Source organism: Cydia splendana, chromosome 11 (assembly GCF_910591565.1).
Source record: "Cydia splendana chromosome 11, ilCydSple1.2, whole genome shotgun sequence".
NCBI lineage: Eukaryota > Metazoa > Arthropoda > Insecta > Lepidoptera > Tortricidae > Cydia > Cydia splendana.
The window spans coordinates 11,792,079-11,810,451 of record NC_085970.1 but is presented as its reverse complement, the minus strand read 5'-3'; the positions used below and the strand labels follow the sequence as shown (position 1 = coordinate 11,810,451).

Here is an 18,373-nt window from a genome sequence, read left to right as displayed (position 1 = left end):
TTTATTAGGACGGCAGTTTTGTGTAGTAATTTTTTATGGCAGAATTGCTTGTAGGGAGTTGGCTACCTTTTAGAGTATTTTCCATTATAGTGTATTTTATAATAAATTATATATTTTCTTAAAGCCAGCCATATAGGACTGAGCAAATACTAAATAAGATTAATGAATGATACACGTGTCCAAAAACTTACGATCGTTACATAACAGGCGGTCTAGCATGAGTTGCATTCTCACGCGCGACTCCATACTTGATGTCACGCCAGATATATGAAGTCGCGCGCGAGAACGCAACTCAGCCCGCCTACCCCATTGCGATCTTGTAGTCGGTTCGCAGTTGAAATGCAGTCGGGCTATTATACCTTTTCGTTTTTAGATTTGAAAATATTTAATCTAGTATTGTACTTTTTTACCCAAAAACCATTTTGTTTTTCATACTACGACCCATGTTCATTAGGAAAAGTTGTTCTGTTTTGTGAGTACCTACTGTACGTCACTAATAGGTTTCGGGTTAAGTGTACAGGGTTCTGTAACACCTTGAATATACAGGGTGGAAAAATAAGTCGGGCCCTGGAGGAAAACTACCTTAAATCCTTAAGTTGGCTCATTTCACTTAAAGGAGACTGTGAATGCAGTTTTATTTCTTTTTAAAAATAAGGGAATATCTCCTTTAAGTAAAATGATTCAACTTAAGGATTTAAGGTAGTTTCCCTCCAGGGCCCGACTTATCTTTCCATACTGTATACTCGCACATAGATATATGTATAAAGTATCATAATATGCGCGCCACCTAAATCTAATTCGATTTTTTTCTATCTGTGGTAGGTTAAATTGTTTAAGAATAAACTTTTTGTCGTATGAATCGTTTTTTAATGTTCTTTTTACAGTACTTGCTATGTCGAACCAACTTGTTTTCTTAGTTAGGCTATAATTAACCTTGATTTTATTTAATTTGGCTGAAAGCTATGTGTACCTGTAGGTATGCAGAAAATATTTTTGTTTAGTATCGTGTCTACTTTCTATCTGTGTATATTTGACTAATGTGTGTAAGTTTATCAAAATATTCAAGAAACTTATGTAATTATATTGTATTAACCTAGAATCAATTTAGTATCTGTAACAAACATGTTTTGCAGTGTCTTCTACTAATTTTGTTGCGAACACTAAATGTTTTGTATTGTACCTAGTACTAACAACCTAAACATAATAGTATATTGTCAACACAACAGTTTTGCTGTATCAAGTTTGCATTTGTGTTGCACATTATGTACCTGCTCCCCTAGTCTGTTAGGTTTTATGTCCGATGTAAAGCATTAGTCCTCTCTACTCGCATATTTGCCAGAAAGGGACGAATGCTTTATGTCCGACATACAATTTAGCGTACTAGGCTCCACAGATAAAAAAAGCCTTGAATCAACCTTTCGAAGTAAAGGTTGGCTCAACACAAGCTACAATGTTGAATCAACTTCCGCTATAAACAAGTTGTAGTCCTAACAACTATAGCGAAAGTTGATTCAACATTGTAGCTCGTGTTGAGCCAACCTCTACTTCGAAAGGTTGATTCAACAATATTTTATCAGGTAGATGCAACACAATCGCACTTATTGACACTACAGAACTGTTTTGTTGAAAATACTATTTTATCTAGGTTGATACTACAAAATTGATGATAGTATTCCCAATAAAATTAGTATATGTTGACACAACTAAATTGCTTTGTTGAGAATACTATTGATTCTAGGTTAATACAACACCAAGACACTTATTGCCTCAACAAAACTACACTGTTAATTTTATCATTTAATTGAGGTTAATTTAACAAAACATACATGTAGATCTAACTATTACATGATAAGTTGGTTCAACATTGCAGGACTGTTAACCCTACCTTTTTTTTAAGTACATTTAACCTTTAAAGCGGGTAATATCAACATCAATACATTTGATTGAATCAACACAACGAGTTTGTTAAAATTACTATTTAATCGAAGTCAACCCAACCTATGCTTTAAAGGTTAATTCAACATTAAGATTAGGTATTTTTAACACTAACGCACTCATTGACACAACTAAACTGATTTGTTGAAAATACTATTGATTCTAGGTTAATACAACACCAATACACTTATTGCCTCAACAAAACTACACTGTTGGTTTTACTATTTAATCGAGGTTAATTCAACAAAACATACATGTAGACCTAACTATTACAGAAAAGTTGGTTCAACAGTGCAGGACTGTTAACCCTACCTCTTTTTGAAAGTACATTTAACCTATAAATCAGGTAAATTCAACACCAAAACATTGATTGAATCAACACCATGATTTTGTTGGCTGTACTTAAAATATATTGGGTTGACCCAACAATATAGGAAGAGTTGATCCAATATAGTAACTCAGTTAACACAACCTTGAGTAGGAGGGTTAATTTAACATTAAAAACACGTAGATTTTACTGACATGGTTTGTTGTTTTTACAGGTTTGCACCAAGTGCAAACTAGTAAAACTAACCATTGAAAGTAAGTAGGTTCAACACAAACATATTTGTGTTTTTAACATTTCAAGTACGTTAAACGAAACCTCGCTAGAGAGTTAATTTTACTGTCATGGTTTGTTATTTTTACAGGTTTGTACCAAGTGCAAACTAGTAAAACTAACCATTGAAAGTAAGTAGATTCAACACAAACATACTTGTGTTTTTAACATTTCAAGTACGTTAAACCAAACCTTGTTAGAGAGTTAATTTTACTGTCATGGTTTGTTGTTTTTACAGGTTTGCACCAAGTGCAAACTAGTAAAACTAACCATTGAAAGTAAGTAGATTCAACACATACATACTTGTGTTTTTAACATTTCAAGTACGTTAAACCAAACCTTGTTAGAGAGTTAATTTTACTGTCATGGTTTGTTGTTTATACCGGTTTGCACCAAGTGCAAACTAGTAAAACTAACAAAAATGTAAAGGTTAAGTAATGAATTAATAGTTTCCTAGACGGTTAAATTAACCATTGTGCTACTTGTAAAACCAACTAAAAATCGAAGGGTTGGTGCTATATTAACCCCTTGTTAGATGGTTAATTTTGCCATTATATTGAAATGTTGAATCAACAAATATGCAATAAGTTAAAGTTACCGTAACTGATCAACAATACAGTTTTTGTTGATTCAACAAAACTCAAGGGTAGGTGCTATATTAACCCATAAATTTTGTTGAAATATGGTAAAACCAACTAAAAAATTCTTTCAGTGAATAACTCAAGGTCATCGGTCACCTGAAAAGCAATATCAGTTTCGCGAAATACGAGTAACGATGAAAGTTTTCGGACACACGACACGACAAGGACCATGCATACAACTATAAAACAGTGTTATATAACATTCCCATTATTACAGTCCTATTCATGCCAACCCGTATCAAACTAGGAACCTCAAAAATACAATCGCAGTTACCTGCAGTGACGCGTAAATAATAAAGACCAGCAATCGCTATTAAAACATTCTCACACTGCTGAATATTACGCTTTTAGTAACAGTATCGGAGTGCGAACTGAAGGCCTACCGCCGCCAAAGTTCGTAAATTATGGGCATATTTCTCTTTTACTCCAATTAAGGCGTAATTAGAGTGACTGAGAAAGATGCCATGCAATTTGCGAACTTGGGTGTTCGCGGTAGACCCTATGCTAGCGTGGCGATGGACACCTGTATGTCAGGGATCCTTGAGATTTTGTGAGGTGATGGATAGTAGGGAGACTAGGTGTTGTTAAGTAATAATAATGTTAATGTTTTTGTACTATTTATGTATCACTCACATCGTCGTTTACGATGGGTTTTATATTTCACGGTTGGTGGTGTCGTCACCAAAAATAAAAATGTGAACCGCGATTTTGTGTTGCATTGGCTATCTGTATTATATAGTTGTCTATACATTGTATAAATGAAAAATGGTCGAAAAATGGCAATATATCGGATATCCATCTTGCCCCAAGATTGATGACGAAGGTAATCTGTCTTGTGCTTTGGTCCTATTGTCGCGTCTTGCCCTGCTAAAAGGAAAGGTTATTAACACTAAACCTTTAGGATTAAATCTGTTACTATTCAGATTTTGAGATCGTTAACAATTAGCAGTAGGTAACTATTCAATTTTCACAATCTTGGCTGTCTAACTACGCTCTATATTTAACATTTTTGGGGTTCCGTACCCAAAGGGCAAAACGAGACCCTATTACTAAAACTCCGCTGTCCGTCTGTTTGTCTGTCTGTCACCAGGTTGTATATCATGTCATGAACCGTGATAGACAGACATACATATAGACAGTTGAAATTGTTACACATGATGTCTTTCTGTTGCGGCTATAACAACAAATACTAAAAATAGGATAAAATAAATATTTAATTGGGGCTCCCATACAACAAACGTGTTTTTTTTTTCCATTTTTTGCGTAATGATACGGAGTCCGACTCGCACTTGGCGGTTTTTTAAACATTGTGTCTAACGGTGACAGTGTATTAACCTGATGCCTATTGTGGCACTCCACTGACAATAATTCTTGTTATTTCGTTGAATCGATCATTCCTCGAAGTTCCCCCAACTTCTAACATTCCGCTCACATCCCCAGGAGAAATATCCTAACTTTCTAATTCTAAGCCACCAAATAAATGGTGTGTTTCCAAAGTTCTTACTACGTACGTGTATCCTACAACATATAACTGACTTATTTGAGCCCGTGTTGGAATATAAATATTAAACAATGTAAGTAGTTTAAAACTAGTGGCTCTGTGAGCTGTAGACCTCGCGAGCAGAGCTTGAAATAACATGGTGCTAAGAGCTTTAAATACACCGTGTTTTTTTTGATTTCCGTTAATTTCAAGGGTGCATTCCTGAGCTTAAATCAAGTAACTTTCTCAAAGACACCGATGTTCTAATTAAGTCCATTTCGGAGATAATCCATAATTTATTTTTTTACTATAAGGCCTCTACAAGCGTGTACACTTGCCTTAGGGCCGGCTTACATATTGATTAGTGTTTAGAATGAGTTCATACATTTGCTACTAAACTTAAGTACAATCTCGGTCGATTGATGTACGAAATGACATTGATATGTCACAGATTTCAATTGTTTGGTTGAGTTAAATGTAATGCCCGTGTTACAACAACGCTATATGCTACATTTAATTACTTTTTAAACAAAAAAAAAAACAAAAAAGAAAACAAAAAAAAATTTTTTTTTTGAAAATTAACTATGCCATTTAGTTCTTATAAACGTACTTAACTATACCCCGAAGTTAACGGAATTCAATAAAAACACGGTGTATAGTAAATTAAAGAAAAAACAATACGAAATTTATGTGTAAAAAAATACAAAAAGTTATAATATCCCAGCATACAATTACTGGGGATCGAACCCAGACCCTCTGTGCAAACAGAAAAAGCGAACGTTTACAAACTGAGCCAAATAGTTCTTAGATGGGTTGACGAAATTTAGCTACTCCTTCTCAAATTAAAATTAGTTAAAATTAAATATCTAAATACCGCCTAAACCAGCGATAATTTTTTTCTGCATTTTTTGCTATTAACTCTGTAAACATGTTTCAAAAAGAAAAAAGTCTTATGATATCGATACGACTATTTGTTTAGGCGCCAGGTATCACGACTCCGCCATTTTTAAAAATTTCCAAAATCCGGATTGACAAAAAAAATTTATTTAGTCATAAAATTCGGTCACAAAATTTCACGAGAATCGGTTAAGAATTGCGACCTGTAGAGGAGAACATCCGGACATACGAAAGCAAAATGCCCGAGTCAAAACGTAGACCTTCGCTTCGCTTCGGTCAATTAAAGTTAATTTTATTTAAATAGCTCCATCCAATTAAAAATATATTTATAATTCTGGATATATTTGTAGTGCAAAATTTCCGCAACCAAATGCATTTGGTCAAGTGCAATGTAAGAATGGCCTTGATTTACCGCTCGCCGTGCCGCTTGCGCCCAGTTCGCGACCTAAGAGGGCATGAAATGACTATCTGACCAATAATTACAAGGAAGAAATAAACAAATTTGAAAGATGTATCCCGCCGAGTTTCTTGCCGGTCCCATATTGGGACACCCTCCTCCAATTGAGTTAATTAAATCTTCTTAAGGCTTCTTGTAGTGTTAGAGCCGGTGCAGCTTTATTTGATGTTTATAAGCGCTTTGTAATATGTCTACTTGAATAATAAACTATCTTTATCTGAAATCAAGAATCAACCACGCAAGAAAAAGGTTTCAACCCACTGGAATGTAGTGTTAATTACAAACATAAGCCGTTATCTCAGCCTCACTTGTTGTCACAGTATTGAATGAGGTAGGTTGTCATCGACCGTAGGCGTTTCGGAAATTACCGCTCGTCAGCCTACAGGCAGGGGTGGGCACACAATCAACGGGACTGAACTGACTGGGCCATTGTTTATCTAGTTATGTACTTTTAATTAGATTTTACTGACAGTTTGACGTTTTTGAGTGAGACTGCTACAGGCGCTGTTGTAAATGTTGACTTTTATTCATTTAATAACTCAGCAACTTTATAGTTACATTTAACTCAAATAAAGAGGTTACTTGCTTATTTATTATTATATTTTCGATGAATGCTGTAATTGTCATTCTTTTCTAAGAATTTATTTTTTTGCGAAAAAATATAATATACTTTGCTAATACATATAAAAAGACAACATTACACAAATCACTTTAGGATAAACTTAAATCGCTAGACGTGTACTGTTTAGCATTTTGATTTCAATCAAAATTCCTGCACCTAATATTCAATGGATGAAAAAATCACAATTGAGTAATTTTTTCCTTTTTGGAATATGTTCATAATGAATCCAACCTTGATCTTTAAAAATATTTAGGAACCTTTATTTTAAAATTACAAGGAAACGAAAACAGTGACAAAAACCGTAATTATGACAAAGGAGCTAGTTAAAAACCTAGCAAAAGCTCGCAACAAGACACAAAGGCTTAATTAAAGCTTGTAGCTCGTAATTATGTGACGTATAAAGCCGGGCTGTGGCTTAATAAGAGTCGTGATAAATGCACGTTATTTTATACTCACTCTAAACAAGATAGCGCGCTTCCTAATAGGAAAGTGGACGATTTATACCTATATATTTTAAAAATGTCTCGTTTTAACTATAAAAACTCTCTTGAGACTCGAAAATATTAAAATTTTAATAACAAAACTTCCGCGAGACACTGACATCACGTATTCAGGGTCACTCACGTATTTTAAAATTATTTAAAACGGGTTACTCACGTACAGTCAAGTGTAAAAATATGGGTGCACAAATAATCTCAAAAATATGTCCTATAGCTCCTATGTCAGCGAATTAGGAACTATGGGACATATTTTTGAGTAAGTTGTCTACATCCATATTTTTACACCCGACTGCTATTGTTTAGTCAAATAAATGCTCGACATGTTTCGATCCGTTTTCGAGGATCTTTGACTGGACCGTCTCTAGTCTCTACTGTGTCTAGTGATCAAGCGGGTACTCAGTGTGTGTACGTACACTTCAAAAAAATAATACTTGAGTAGGTACCTAATCCTCTTAAAATAATTTTAAGTCTCGTTTATTTTTCCACGGTAAAAAAAGTATGCAAAATTAACATTGAATTTATAACTCTTTGTTTGACTTTTTCTTTACTTTAATCGTTATAAAAGTTAGGAGCGTCAAAAACTTTAAAAATTCCCCAATTAAAATGTCAAGTTCAAACTATCAGATATTTTTAACGAGTAAGTAATAAATTTTATCAAATTTATTACTAAAAGGTTTTTTCACAAAATTTAACAACGCAAGTTAATAGGCTACATGACAAATTTTCATTAATGGTAGGTATCAATCGATCAGGTTTGTTTTTTAGCATCAAATCGCTGGCCCGATATTACAGGGTTCTATGTTACATTTTCAAGATAGTTAAAATGCGACTTAATGTCACTATGACAATGTTCAAATTTCAGTTCGATGAAAGTGAAACATAGAATAATATTGGGCCAGCGAAATGTCTACATAGGACCCAATGCATTAAAGCAATACAAAAGTCAGAAATGATAGTCAAAGTCCGACAGTCGCACTTCACTCGCGAAACGCTCCTAACAAAACGATAAGTGAACATGACGTCAAGGTCACTGAGAGTCCATCTCGAAGTATGGAGAAATCAAGAAAATTGCATTTTTGTCGGTGAAATATTGCGTTCATGTATATAGTTGATATACAATCTTTTTTTAATAAAATGTAAGGAATCGAATGGTATCCTTACTTATTTCCTTTTTGGAAGTTAAAAAAAACTAAAATTTGGAAACTTTCAGGTCGTGTATTATTTCCATATATTATTTTAATATCCACATTATTGTGATAAATTGCTCATTTGCTATGTATTTTACTAGATTTTGTTATAAAATTCAACATGTGTCATCATCCCTATTGCCTCTACACAACATATATGTATACCTACGTTACCCTATTGATAGAATATATATCGGGTGTAACAGAACGAGGGACTTTTATGCAAAAGGGGAATTGTTTAGGCTACGAACTTTATTTTTCACTTATTAATATTAATCAGGTGAATATTTCTAACCGTTTGTGAGACACAGTTTGTTAAACATTAGGCAAAAATCTGCATGTTTCAACCCTAGCAAGTAGAGCCGAGCATCGAATGACATTTATTTTATTTTTATTTTTTATTTTATTGATTCATAAAATTTACACAGCATTACAGCGGACTAATACACTGTGAAATTTATAATAGACAGTATTTATACAAACAAGGTACAAGATACAGTCTAGAAAGGACAAACAGAACAAAATGTCAGAAAGAAAAACTAATACAAGACAGATGATTCACGCTTATCCAACGCCTCACAGACATGTGTCAACTTTGTAGTGGCAGGGTTGTCACTGATATAAAAATATTTCATTTTAATGATTTTGTTTCCTTTTCAATCCAGCTCTACGATTATGATAACTCGATTGTAGATTACTGAGATAACACTATCCTTTCAGCTCAGTCTCTAGAAATGTTCCACCCTGTATATGAACAGAAATGCCAATGATCGCTCCCAAATAACACAAAAAAATATTCGGATGTCTAATTGGATTGTGATTAAAAGAATTCCAATAAATAATATTAATCCGTAAATATTTTCTGAATCAACCTTAATATGCCCTCAACGGGACGATTGACCTGACCCGTTATAACAGTAGGGAATTTAGCGTGGAAGCCATTTTATAATAGAAAAAGCGTTCTCCCTAGGGAGTTATGAAGTTTCTAGTGTCATAATTAACAGTTTTTTGTCTTTATACTTAATTTTTGTATCGCAAGTGTGATGAAAAACATTGTGTGTAACTCGGGGCGTCATAATATTGCAAACTCGAGTCTATGCTAGTTTAGTTAGAATTTAAAAGAAAATAGGGGGGGGGGGGGGCATTTCATACATGTAACAAGTGAAAAATAATATTTTAGTCAAAAGTTTCATTTGTTATATTTAATTATAAGTTTAAAAAAGATGTTTGTTTTGACAGTCCAAAAAAATAAGCTCTAACTTATGAACCGAGCGTGGCCAGATTTTTAATTCGTGCATGAAAATAAATAAACAAAAGAAAAACTGACGAAAAATTACTAACGAACGCTGAAATCCCAGAGAGTAATATTCTGTTAGCATTTTTAAGTTATACTTATTTTTGCTTAGTTTATTTTTAAGTAAGTATTATTATTCAATTTAGTTTTTAATATATTGTATTTCAATTAATGTTCATGTATTTTTAGGGTATTATCTATTATTTCTGACCATATAAATAACTTTTCAGTAGGTACTTGTACCGTAATACATATAAGCCGATTTAAGATGAGTTTTCGTAAATATTGAAAGGTTCAAAACAACTAAGTAGGTATCATATATATAAAATCGAAAAACCAGAACGGGATAAAAAACGAGGGAAGAAGCGAGATGGCGCCTTACAAATTTCTAAAAAAGTTTTTGACACGTATCTCAAATACGACGCACGTATGATAAGAAAAAACTGTTCCAATCTATTATCTCAATATGGGAATAGAACTAGAGCATAAAAACTATCGCTTTCGATGCGTATTTAATTTACATTAAGCAAAATAATTTTTCATAACAATCATTATTTTACGACGATCGGCCGTTTCTCGGCAACTCTCGGTTAGTTTCGTTACGGTGGTGCTACAGACAAAATTATTTGATGTGGTGCTACAGACATATCAAATGTTTATGTTTGTCATGTTGGTATACAGTTATTGCGGCGTTTTATCACACGAAGTAAAATAAAAGGTCAACCTCAACCTTAGTCTATGTCCATACGAGTGACTTATGCCATATATGACTAAACTTATCAATCAAATTAGTATTATCGTGTTAATAATTTGTATTTTATTGTTTTAAATTTCTTTTTGAGTTATATTATTCAGATTGACTTTCACGGCTTCGGCAAACATTGCCATTCGTCCGGGGAACGGGCTGCCGAGATGGGCCAAAAATACAAAGTTGACAGCAAGTTAATATGAAGCCCATCAGTTAAGGGATGGTGCCCGTAATAATGTGTGTGTGATACGATACGACTCGACCAGGTAGGATTTTTTCTTCTTGCTGAACAGTCACCATCAGATATATCGGAACGGCCGAGGTATTCACAAATATCTGAACAATGTAAATTACATACACGTTTTGACAGACAGACTAAAAGACGATGACGATCTCGAAAGACAGCGGCGGGCCATAGCGATGAGAAGCAACATGTTGGCGCGTCGGTTTGCTCACTGTTCTGACCAAGCCAAAATTACTCTGTTCAAGGCATACTGTCAGGCGTTCTACACTAGTCAGCTGTGGTACCATTTCACGAAACGATCGTTCAACAGACTCCGAGTACAGTACAACAACGCGTTTCGTGCAATGTTACGGCTACCGTGGCGGTGTAGTGCGTCTGGTATGTTCGCCGAGAACAGAGTAGATGAGTTTTACGCTATAATGCGTAAAAGGCACTGGTCGTTTGTCGGGAGAGTGAGTGAATCGACGAACAGCATTGTTAATGTAGTGTACATAACCTGCTACTGTATGAGCAAGATTTCCGCTGCACCTCTATAATTAGTACCTACTTTTTTAGTTGTAGTATATAGCTTTAATTTTAATTTAATATTGTAATATAGTACTTAATGAAATGTAATGGGTTTATACCTTAATAAATAACATTTTTATTTATTTATTTATTTATTATAATGTAGTTAAAGTGCATGCTCAGATATTTTGGAGCTCAAGGGTTGCTCAAGATCTGCTCAATCTCGGCCATGGCGACTGGCGAGAGCTATCGCAAGACCGGGAAACATGGCGTGATCTGGTGTCGGAGGCCAGGACTCATTTTGGGTCGTTGCGTCACAGACAGGGAAATGGGGACTATTTACGTTTGTATGAAAATGCGATTTATGGGTGGTGGTCATACATATTCGTCTTAAGGCGGAAATTAATCTAATGAACGTTTTTGCAATTGGGCTAATAAAAATAAATAATAATTTTATGTTGAAACAAGTTTTAAATAAATACCTACGTTGATGAAAAAATACAATCTTGCCTTTTATCAAATCACATAATTTTTTGAGAAATTTGCGAATTAAGTTATCCAAATATCGGTTACAAATAAGAAGTCCCTATCACAGTTATAAACCCTGGCAGGGTTCAATACATAATAATATCGGTAAGTATTTAACTAAACATAAGACAAACTCTTTATTTCATTTACGCGAGCGGAGCTGCGGGCCCGTCTAGTTTAACATAAGAAACTTGAATTTTCTGTACAAAGCATATTTCTAAATATCTTTATTGTTTTGAAATAACCTCACGTGAAGTCCCTAAAGTCCCTTTTACCGGGCTAACAGATCCTAAACACATACCTGAAAGTCTCCTTACCTTGATGAGTCCAATAGATGAATCAGCTCGCTCTAAGCTGCAGATACTGAACTGGATGGAAGGCAGGTCCAGCCGGTAGGAGAGCTGCCGCTGGAAGGTCTGGAGACGCGTCGGCACGATCGGGAGCGTCGTTTGTCGTAGAACCTGTGACAAAAACACTTCTATTAAGTACATATACCCTTTTTTTTAGGCTAGTTAGACCAACCAAATAAGATTTTTTCAGGATTTAATTCCCAGCAAGCTGGAAATCGCCTTAATACCTTCAAATTCTGGTTCTAAATTAGCGTAATCCGAGTTTGCTCCATTCCAGGACGTGTAGAAAAAAATTTGCTCGTTTTCAGTTATTTGCTTGTAGCTCAAAAACGGTACGTCCGACGTAAAATTTGCTCTAATCATGATAAAAATTGACATTTGAGAATCCGAAAAATACCTTAATATGAACTCGTAGTCAAAGATTGTAAAAAATGGCCGCCACTTTGACTTTTTTTTTGTAATATCGTGTCAAAATTAGATCTTTTTTTACCAGTCCTTTTTTTAAGGACTTAATGAAGGTATTAAAATGATTTCTAAATTGCTGGGAATTAATTCCTCAAAACGCTTTTTTTTATCTAATTTGATTGGCCTAAGTCTGGGTCAATTGTAAACGATCTTAACTGTCCCATTAGGTGTTCGTGATTGCCCGACCAGTGTCGTGTAAACACGAACACTAAGAGGTTTTGTTTTTGTTATAAATGTTGATTAAATAAAGAGAAATTAATACTGTTGCTTGTAGTAGTTTAAAGTACGATAATTTAACTTTCAGAAGAAGCTTTTACAGTTAACGTACAAATACTATCTTTTGAGTTATTCCAAAACTCCCTTAGGTGTTCGTAATTAAGCACCCCACCGTCCCGTACTTATGAATGAATTTACCACAAAAATAGCAAAAGAGATTATCAAAAATGCAAGAAATACTGTTTTGATGAAGGATTACGTGGCGATACTATATCAGGGATTAATATAATCTCATCAAGATTTATATGTATATCTAATGGAATCCAACCACAATTATAAAGAAAAATATGGGACCGATTTGAAAAATTGGGGTGGTATGTTGGTGGTATTGCTAACGGCCCACGTCGTTAAAAAGGTGGAGGGTAGAAACACTCCAAACCCGGCCCATGCATAAGTGTCCACTTTTCTACACCATATACACGGTGTAATATGAGGAAACCGAATAATTTTAACCACGCATTTCTGAGGTCAAAAGAAGGAAAAAATTTAATATGAGTTTAGGTCAATTTCGCCAAAAAAAATTTTTTTTTATTTTGTTTTTTTCAATTTTTTGAATGTATTTGTACATAAAAAATAAATGTTGTTGGTAAACTTGTCACTTAAAATTGATTTTTAATTTTTTTTTCGTAAAACCTACTTTTTGCAAAGTGTTATTTGTCACTTTTTGACATCTACCAATAAGGATATTTAGACTACGTCCCATAGCAGCAACATCACCATCAAAAAGGCCTTTTACACTATGTAACAATAAAAACATTTTTTTTTTTTAATTAATATTATCTCTGAAACTAGGCGAATTTCAAAAAAGTTTATAGGACATTTTTGTCTCTAAATATGATCAGGAATAAGCTGTTAAAATTATTCGGTTTCCCCATGTTACACCGTATATATATATATATATATATATATATATATATATAATTATGTATGGTATGGCAACTTGGGTACTTACATAAGTTGGGGAACCGACCGTACCAATGAGATTTTCGGAACTTATGTATGAAATCTCATTTGATGTCTACCAATTGCTTTTCGGTCTTCGAGCAACACGGAAGGGAGGCGGCATTCGCACTATTTCCCCTCTGCCGAGGTACAAGATTAGCGCGTCAATCTAATCTAGCGCGGGTAATAAAACTAGTTGCACTTGGATATTTCACTAGACCGAGTCCAGACGCGCGCGTGAACACTGCTGCACAAAAATGCCTGTTTGCTCGGTTTATTGTTATAAAAAGAGGTCGGGGACATCAAATTTACAAAAAGAAAGTGTTACATTTCACATGTAATATTTTTTTTAACATATCATACGTTTAATTACATTCAAACACAATTATTATATTTTAGTCTCATGTAATTGTTGGATTTATCGATTTTGCTCGCTCAGTACAAATTGCGGATCGGTCGAGCGACAAATCCGACTTCTCATCTCTCAGAATACAATAACATACTTCAACGAAAATGTGTTAGTGTGCGTGTTGTGACACTTGTCACTCGTCCGTACACAAAAAGAGATCGAGGTTTGCAAGATTTGTCTTTGACGTGTGTCATTTTCTATGTATTTGTGTCGTCATCACAGATTGGATTTTGTATGTAAGTGTGTGAGAAGTGCGACTGTGTGCACCTTTCCCCCCGCGAAAAATGGCAGAAAGATTTGTACGGTGAGATATCGCTTGGGCCCCTCCCTTCCGATGTGTCGGAAGCCGGTGTTGCTCGAAGTTTTCGGTAAACGAAAACATTGTGAGGAAGCCGGACTAATCCCAATGAAGCTTGATTTCCCTTCTGGGTTGGAAGGTAAGATAGCAGTGGTGTTCGATGTATATGGACAGAATATTAAGGTTGTATTAGGTTGAGCCCTAATATTCTAAATTTTACGTGCATTGTCCAACTTGCTGCATAATAATATACCTACTATCGAAACTTTGTTAGGTACAACAATTTCATTTTAGGTAGCCCACATGAAGTAAAAAATAATATTTAGAGCTAAATTGAGTTCTTAATTGAAGGAGTTACTAGAAAGATCTAACCTAATTAATTGCTTTCTTTACCTTTGTTAGGTTAGCCTAATTAATTTGTGATAACAGCAAAAAATACGCCTTAGTGAATCAGATTATTAGGAACAGGTATTTATTGATTTTATAAGATTTTTACTTAATTATGCCTTGGCTTTTCAAATTATAAAGACGCAGATACTTCAATATTTTGACTGAATAATCCCGCCCGGGTCGTACTTGGTTGAAGAGGTGTCATAGCAGTTCAGCGATGAAATGCTGCCTGATTTATAGGGACTTTTCGGAAGCGCGTGAATTATATTGGTTTACGCGTTTCTTAGTTACGTAAATTTAGCTAAACATTGTTTCAAAAATACAATAGTAAAATTTTATTTATATTGTCTTTGAATATTTTTACGTACCTATGTATTTTATTTCGGATAGAAGTTTTTAAGAATTCTAATTTAATTATTTCTAGATTTATAATTATTTTGACTCTAAATTAAACAAATACATACTAGAATATATGGTTGCAACGAATAAATGATTTCTTTATTTATAAGCTTAAACGAAAAAATTCAATATTATAATTGTATAAAAATATTATAATTCTATTGTAAAACAATTTAGATCAAACCACAAAACGCAACGCAAAATAGTTATTTTTATCTGTTTGAATATCAGGGTATTCAGGGTTAAAAGTTAAGTTTTCAATACAATACAAATGAGGAGCTTATATTCAAAACCTGATTTGACAACGAGAGTAAAAATTGAAAAAAACTATTATTTTGTATTACAAGCAAAATAACAATTATACGTCTTTTTTAAAACTCGGCAGACAGTCCCCAGTGTATTATTTTATCGCACGGCGCTGAAATATAATCCTAAGTAACATTTATACTTAAGCACCTACTTTACGGCAGGCGACGATTTACATCTTTAAATTTTCCTGCGGGCGCAGCACGGTTCAATTTTTATCGCCTATCACTATGCGCGTCCATTTCGCACTTATATACTTGTTAGAACGTGACAGGCATGGTGACAAGCGATAAAAACGCGACCGTGCTACGGGGGCAGATCACGTCTGAATCTGATAAAAATCCCGTAAAGTCAGCCAAATAATAGGTTCAATTTAAATTTTTACAACCCACACACGACGGGTTTATCCTGTGTCCTATATTTTCTAACACATTGACGCTGAAATTTTCATAGCTGTTTGGATATTATAAAACCGTAGATATCTTAACGTGGTATTTCAATATGTATAAAAAATATTATTAAATTGCGTCAATACGTCAAATTTGTATCTCTTATGGACAATAGCTTACATCATCCCTAGTAATAATATAAATACGAAAGTAACTTTGTCTGTCTCTCTGTCTGTTACCTCTTCACCGTCGACCAGATTTAGGTGAAATTGGTCGTAAAGATAGTTTGAGACTCAGGGTACGACATTTTATCAATCATCATCATTCCACGCAGACGAATAGGGAATACAAGCCTGTTTGTATTTGTATGAAATTTCGGTTAAAAACCGGTTTGCATTCCCTACAGACGAAGTCGTGGGCAGAAGCGAGTGTTCGTGTAAATCGTGGGTTAATATAAAAGGATCCCTTAATGTGGAAAAAGGTTCGATCAGACAATTAGGCTTTATGGCCCTTTGGGCGTATCCAATCCACAGGAGATTCAACCTAATTGCTGTGTATGAAACTTTACCTATGTTTGTGCACAATGTTTTTAACTAGAAGAGTAGGTGCCTATGTATATGGATTCGAGACCAGCTGCAGGTATACCAAGTTTTCTTAAAGTATACTAGATACACTCGTGAGTCCATTCTATACTATATACTATAGATACCAACTGACAACGATACTTCTTATGCTTTTAATCTTTTTCCTTCATGTTGAGGATTCTCCTCTCTCCTCCTCTCCTCATGAATTAGTACTCCTCAAAATAGTAATTCATATAAGAACCAATTGATTATAAATACATAATGTTAAACAAATTTTAAGGTTTATCTAACTCGTGTATTTTTACACTAAAACACACGACAATAGTGACGGAAGTAGTGTCACCCAATGTATGGGACGTGCAAATTTTGGTATCGGATGAATTCGCTTGGCACAGATGTAGTATACTTAAAGCTAAAGCCCTTGCTACACGGTCGCCGACAAGCCTTCTAACCGTCTGACCTTGGTCTGTCCTTGGTGAGTTTTGGTCAAATTTTGTTGGAAACAACTGTCTACACGGTCCGGGACGGACCAAGGCCACGCGGTCTGAAGGCTTGTCGGCGACCGTGTAGCAAGGGCTTAAGCCAATCCAGCCCGGTAGCCAACCGCCACCCCCTGGCAGGGGGGCATCCAAAGTTACACGCCGCATATCGGCTTCTATTTACCTACCACCTCGAGTTTGGTATCATTTCCAGATAAATCGGGCATGAGGAATTCATTTTTGAGACCTTTGATGTACAGTTTAATAGAAAAAAATAAAAATATTGACGAATAAATCAAAATCGTTGTGCTATTTTTTTATTCAACTATTACTATTATCAGCCGAAACTAAAAATTCTAGAAAGTTGAAATTTGCACACCAGGCTACATTTATAATGTGTACAAGATATAAGAAGCGATTTTGAAAAATTCAACCCCTAAGGGGGTTAAAAAGGGGATGAAAGTTTGTATGGGGTTCATGTTTTTTTTTAAGCTAGGAATTTCAAACTTCGTTAGAAGATATACTATTAAAATACAAGAAAACTAATTTCAGCGTTTTTGAAAATTCATCCCCTAAGGTGGCGAAATAGGGGTTGAAAATTTATATGGAGATAAAAATTTTTTTCGAGTGTGGAGCTTGAAACTTTTTATATGTGCATGTTATTAGAATACAAGAAAAGTAATTTCAGCGTTTTTAAAAATTCATCCTCTAACGTGGTTAAAAACGAGCTGAAAGCTTGAATCCATTACAAACTACTTTGACTGCCCCCCCTGCCTACCTGCCAGGGGGTGGCGGATGTCTACCGGGCTCAAACAGCTTAGCTTTATGTATATTACATCTGTGCTAAGTGAATTCATCCGATACCAAAATTTGCACCTTATGACACTACTTCCGTCACTACAACCGATGCGTGTGACTATACAAAGTTAAACTGAAAAATATTAGTTAAATGACTCACGATATTTCCGATTCGAATACATATTGTTCCTGGGGGCCTACCGCGAACCACGTTCGACCTGTTGCCTCTCTGTCGCACTTGTAAATTCGTACGTAAGTGTGACATGAGGCACGTCGAACGTGGTTTGCGGTAGGGACTCTGTTTCGCTTCACATCCATTAATTCACCTGACAAAGGTTACCAAGGTAACTGTGGTTCCAAGGTTACTCGCATAATTTTGCCAATTTTCCCTGTCTGATCGTGAATCACAATCGGTACGTCTCCCCTCTTGTTTTCCAATTTTTTTTCACTGTTACCCAATTCAATATGCTACCTTTTCGTCTTACATTACATGCAGCTGCTTATTTATTTATACGTAAAAAACCCTGCGAAAAGGCACTCGATCATTTGAGAAAAGATGGTTAATGTATCGTTTTATGTCTATTATCTAATGGCATGAGTTATTTTTTGTAAGAACCTAGATATATTTTTCCTTACATAGAAATAAAATA

At 34.8% G+C, this 18,373-nt stretch overlaps 1 protein-coding gene across 2 annotated transcripts in view; it reads right to left on the bottom strand.

Moving 5' to 3' along the window:
• LOC134794906 (synaptotagmin-10-like) overlaps positions 1 to 18,373 on the bottom strand; it is a 166,810-nt gene that overhangs the window by 65,049 nt on the left and 83,388 nt on the right. For both annotated transcript variants that reach the window (XM_063766755.1, XM_063766756.1), the window contains exon 4: positions 11,956 to 12,099. In XM_063766755.1, coding sequence (XP_063622825.1) covers positions 11,956 to 12,099 — 144 coding nt within the window. The remainder of the gene's footprint in view (positions 1 to 11,955; positions 12,100 to 18,373) is intronic.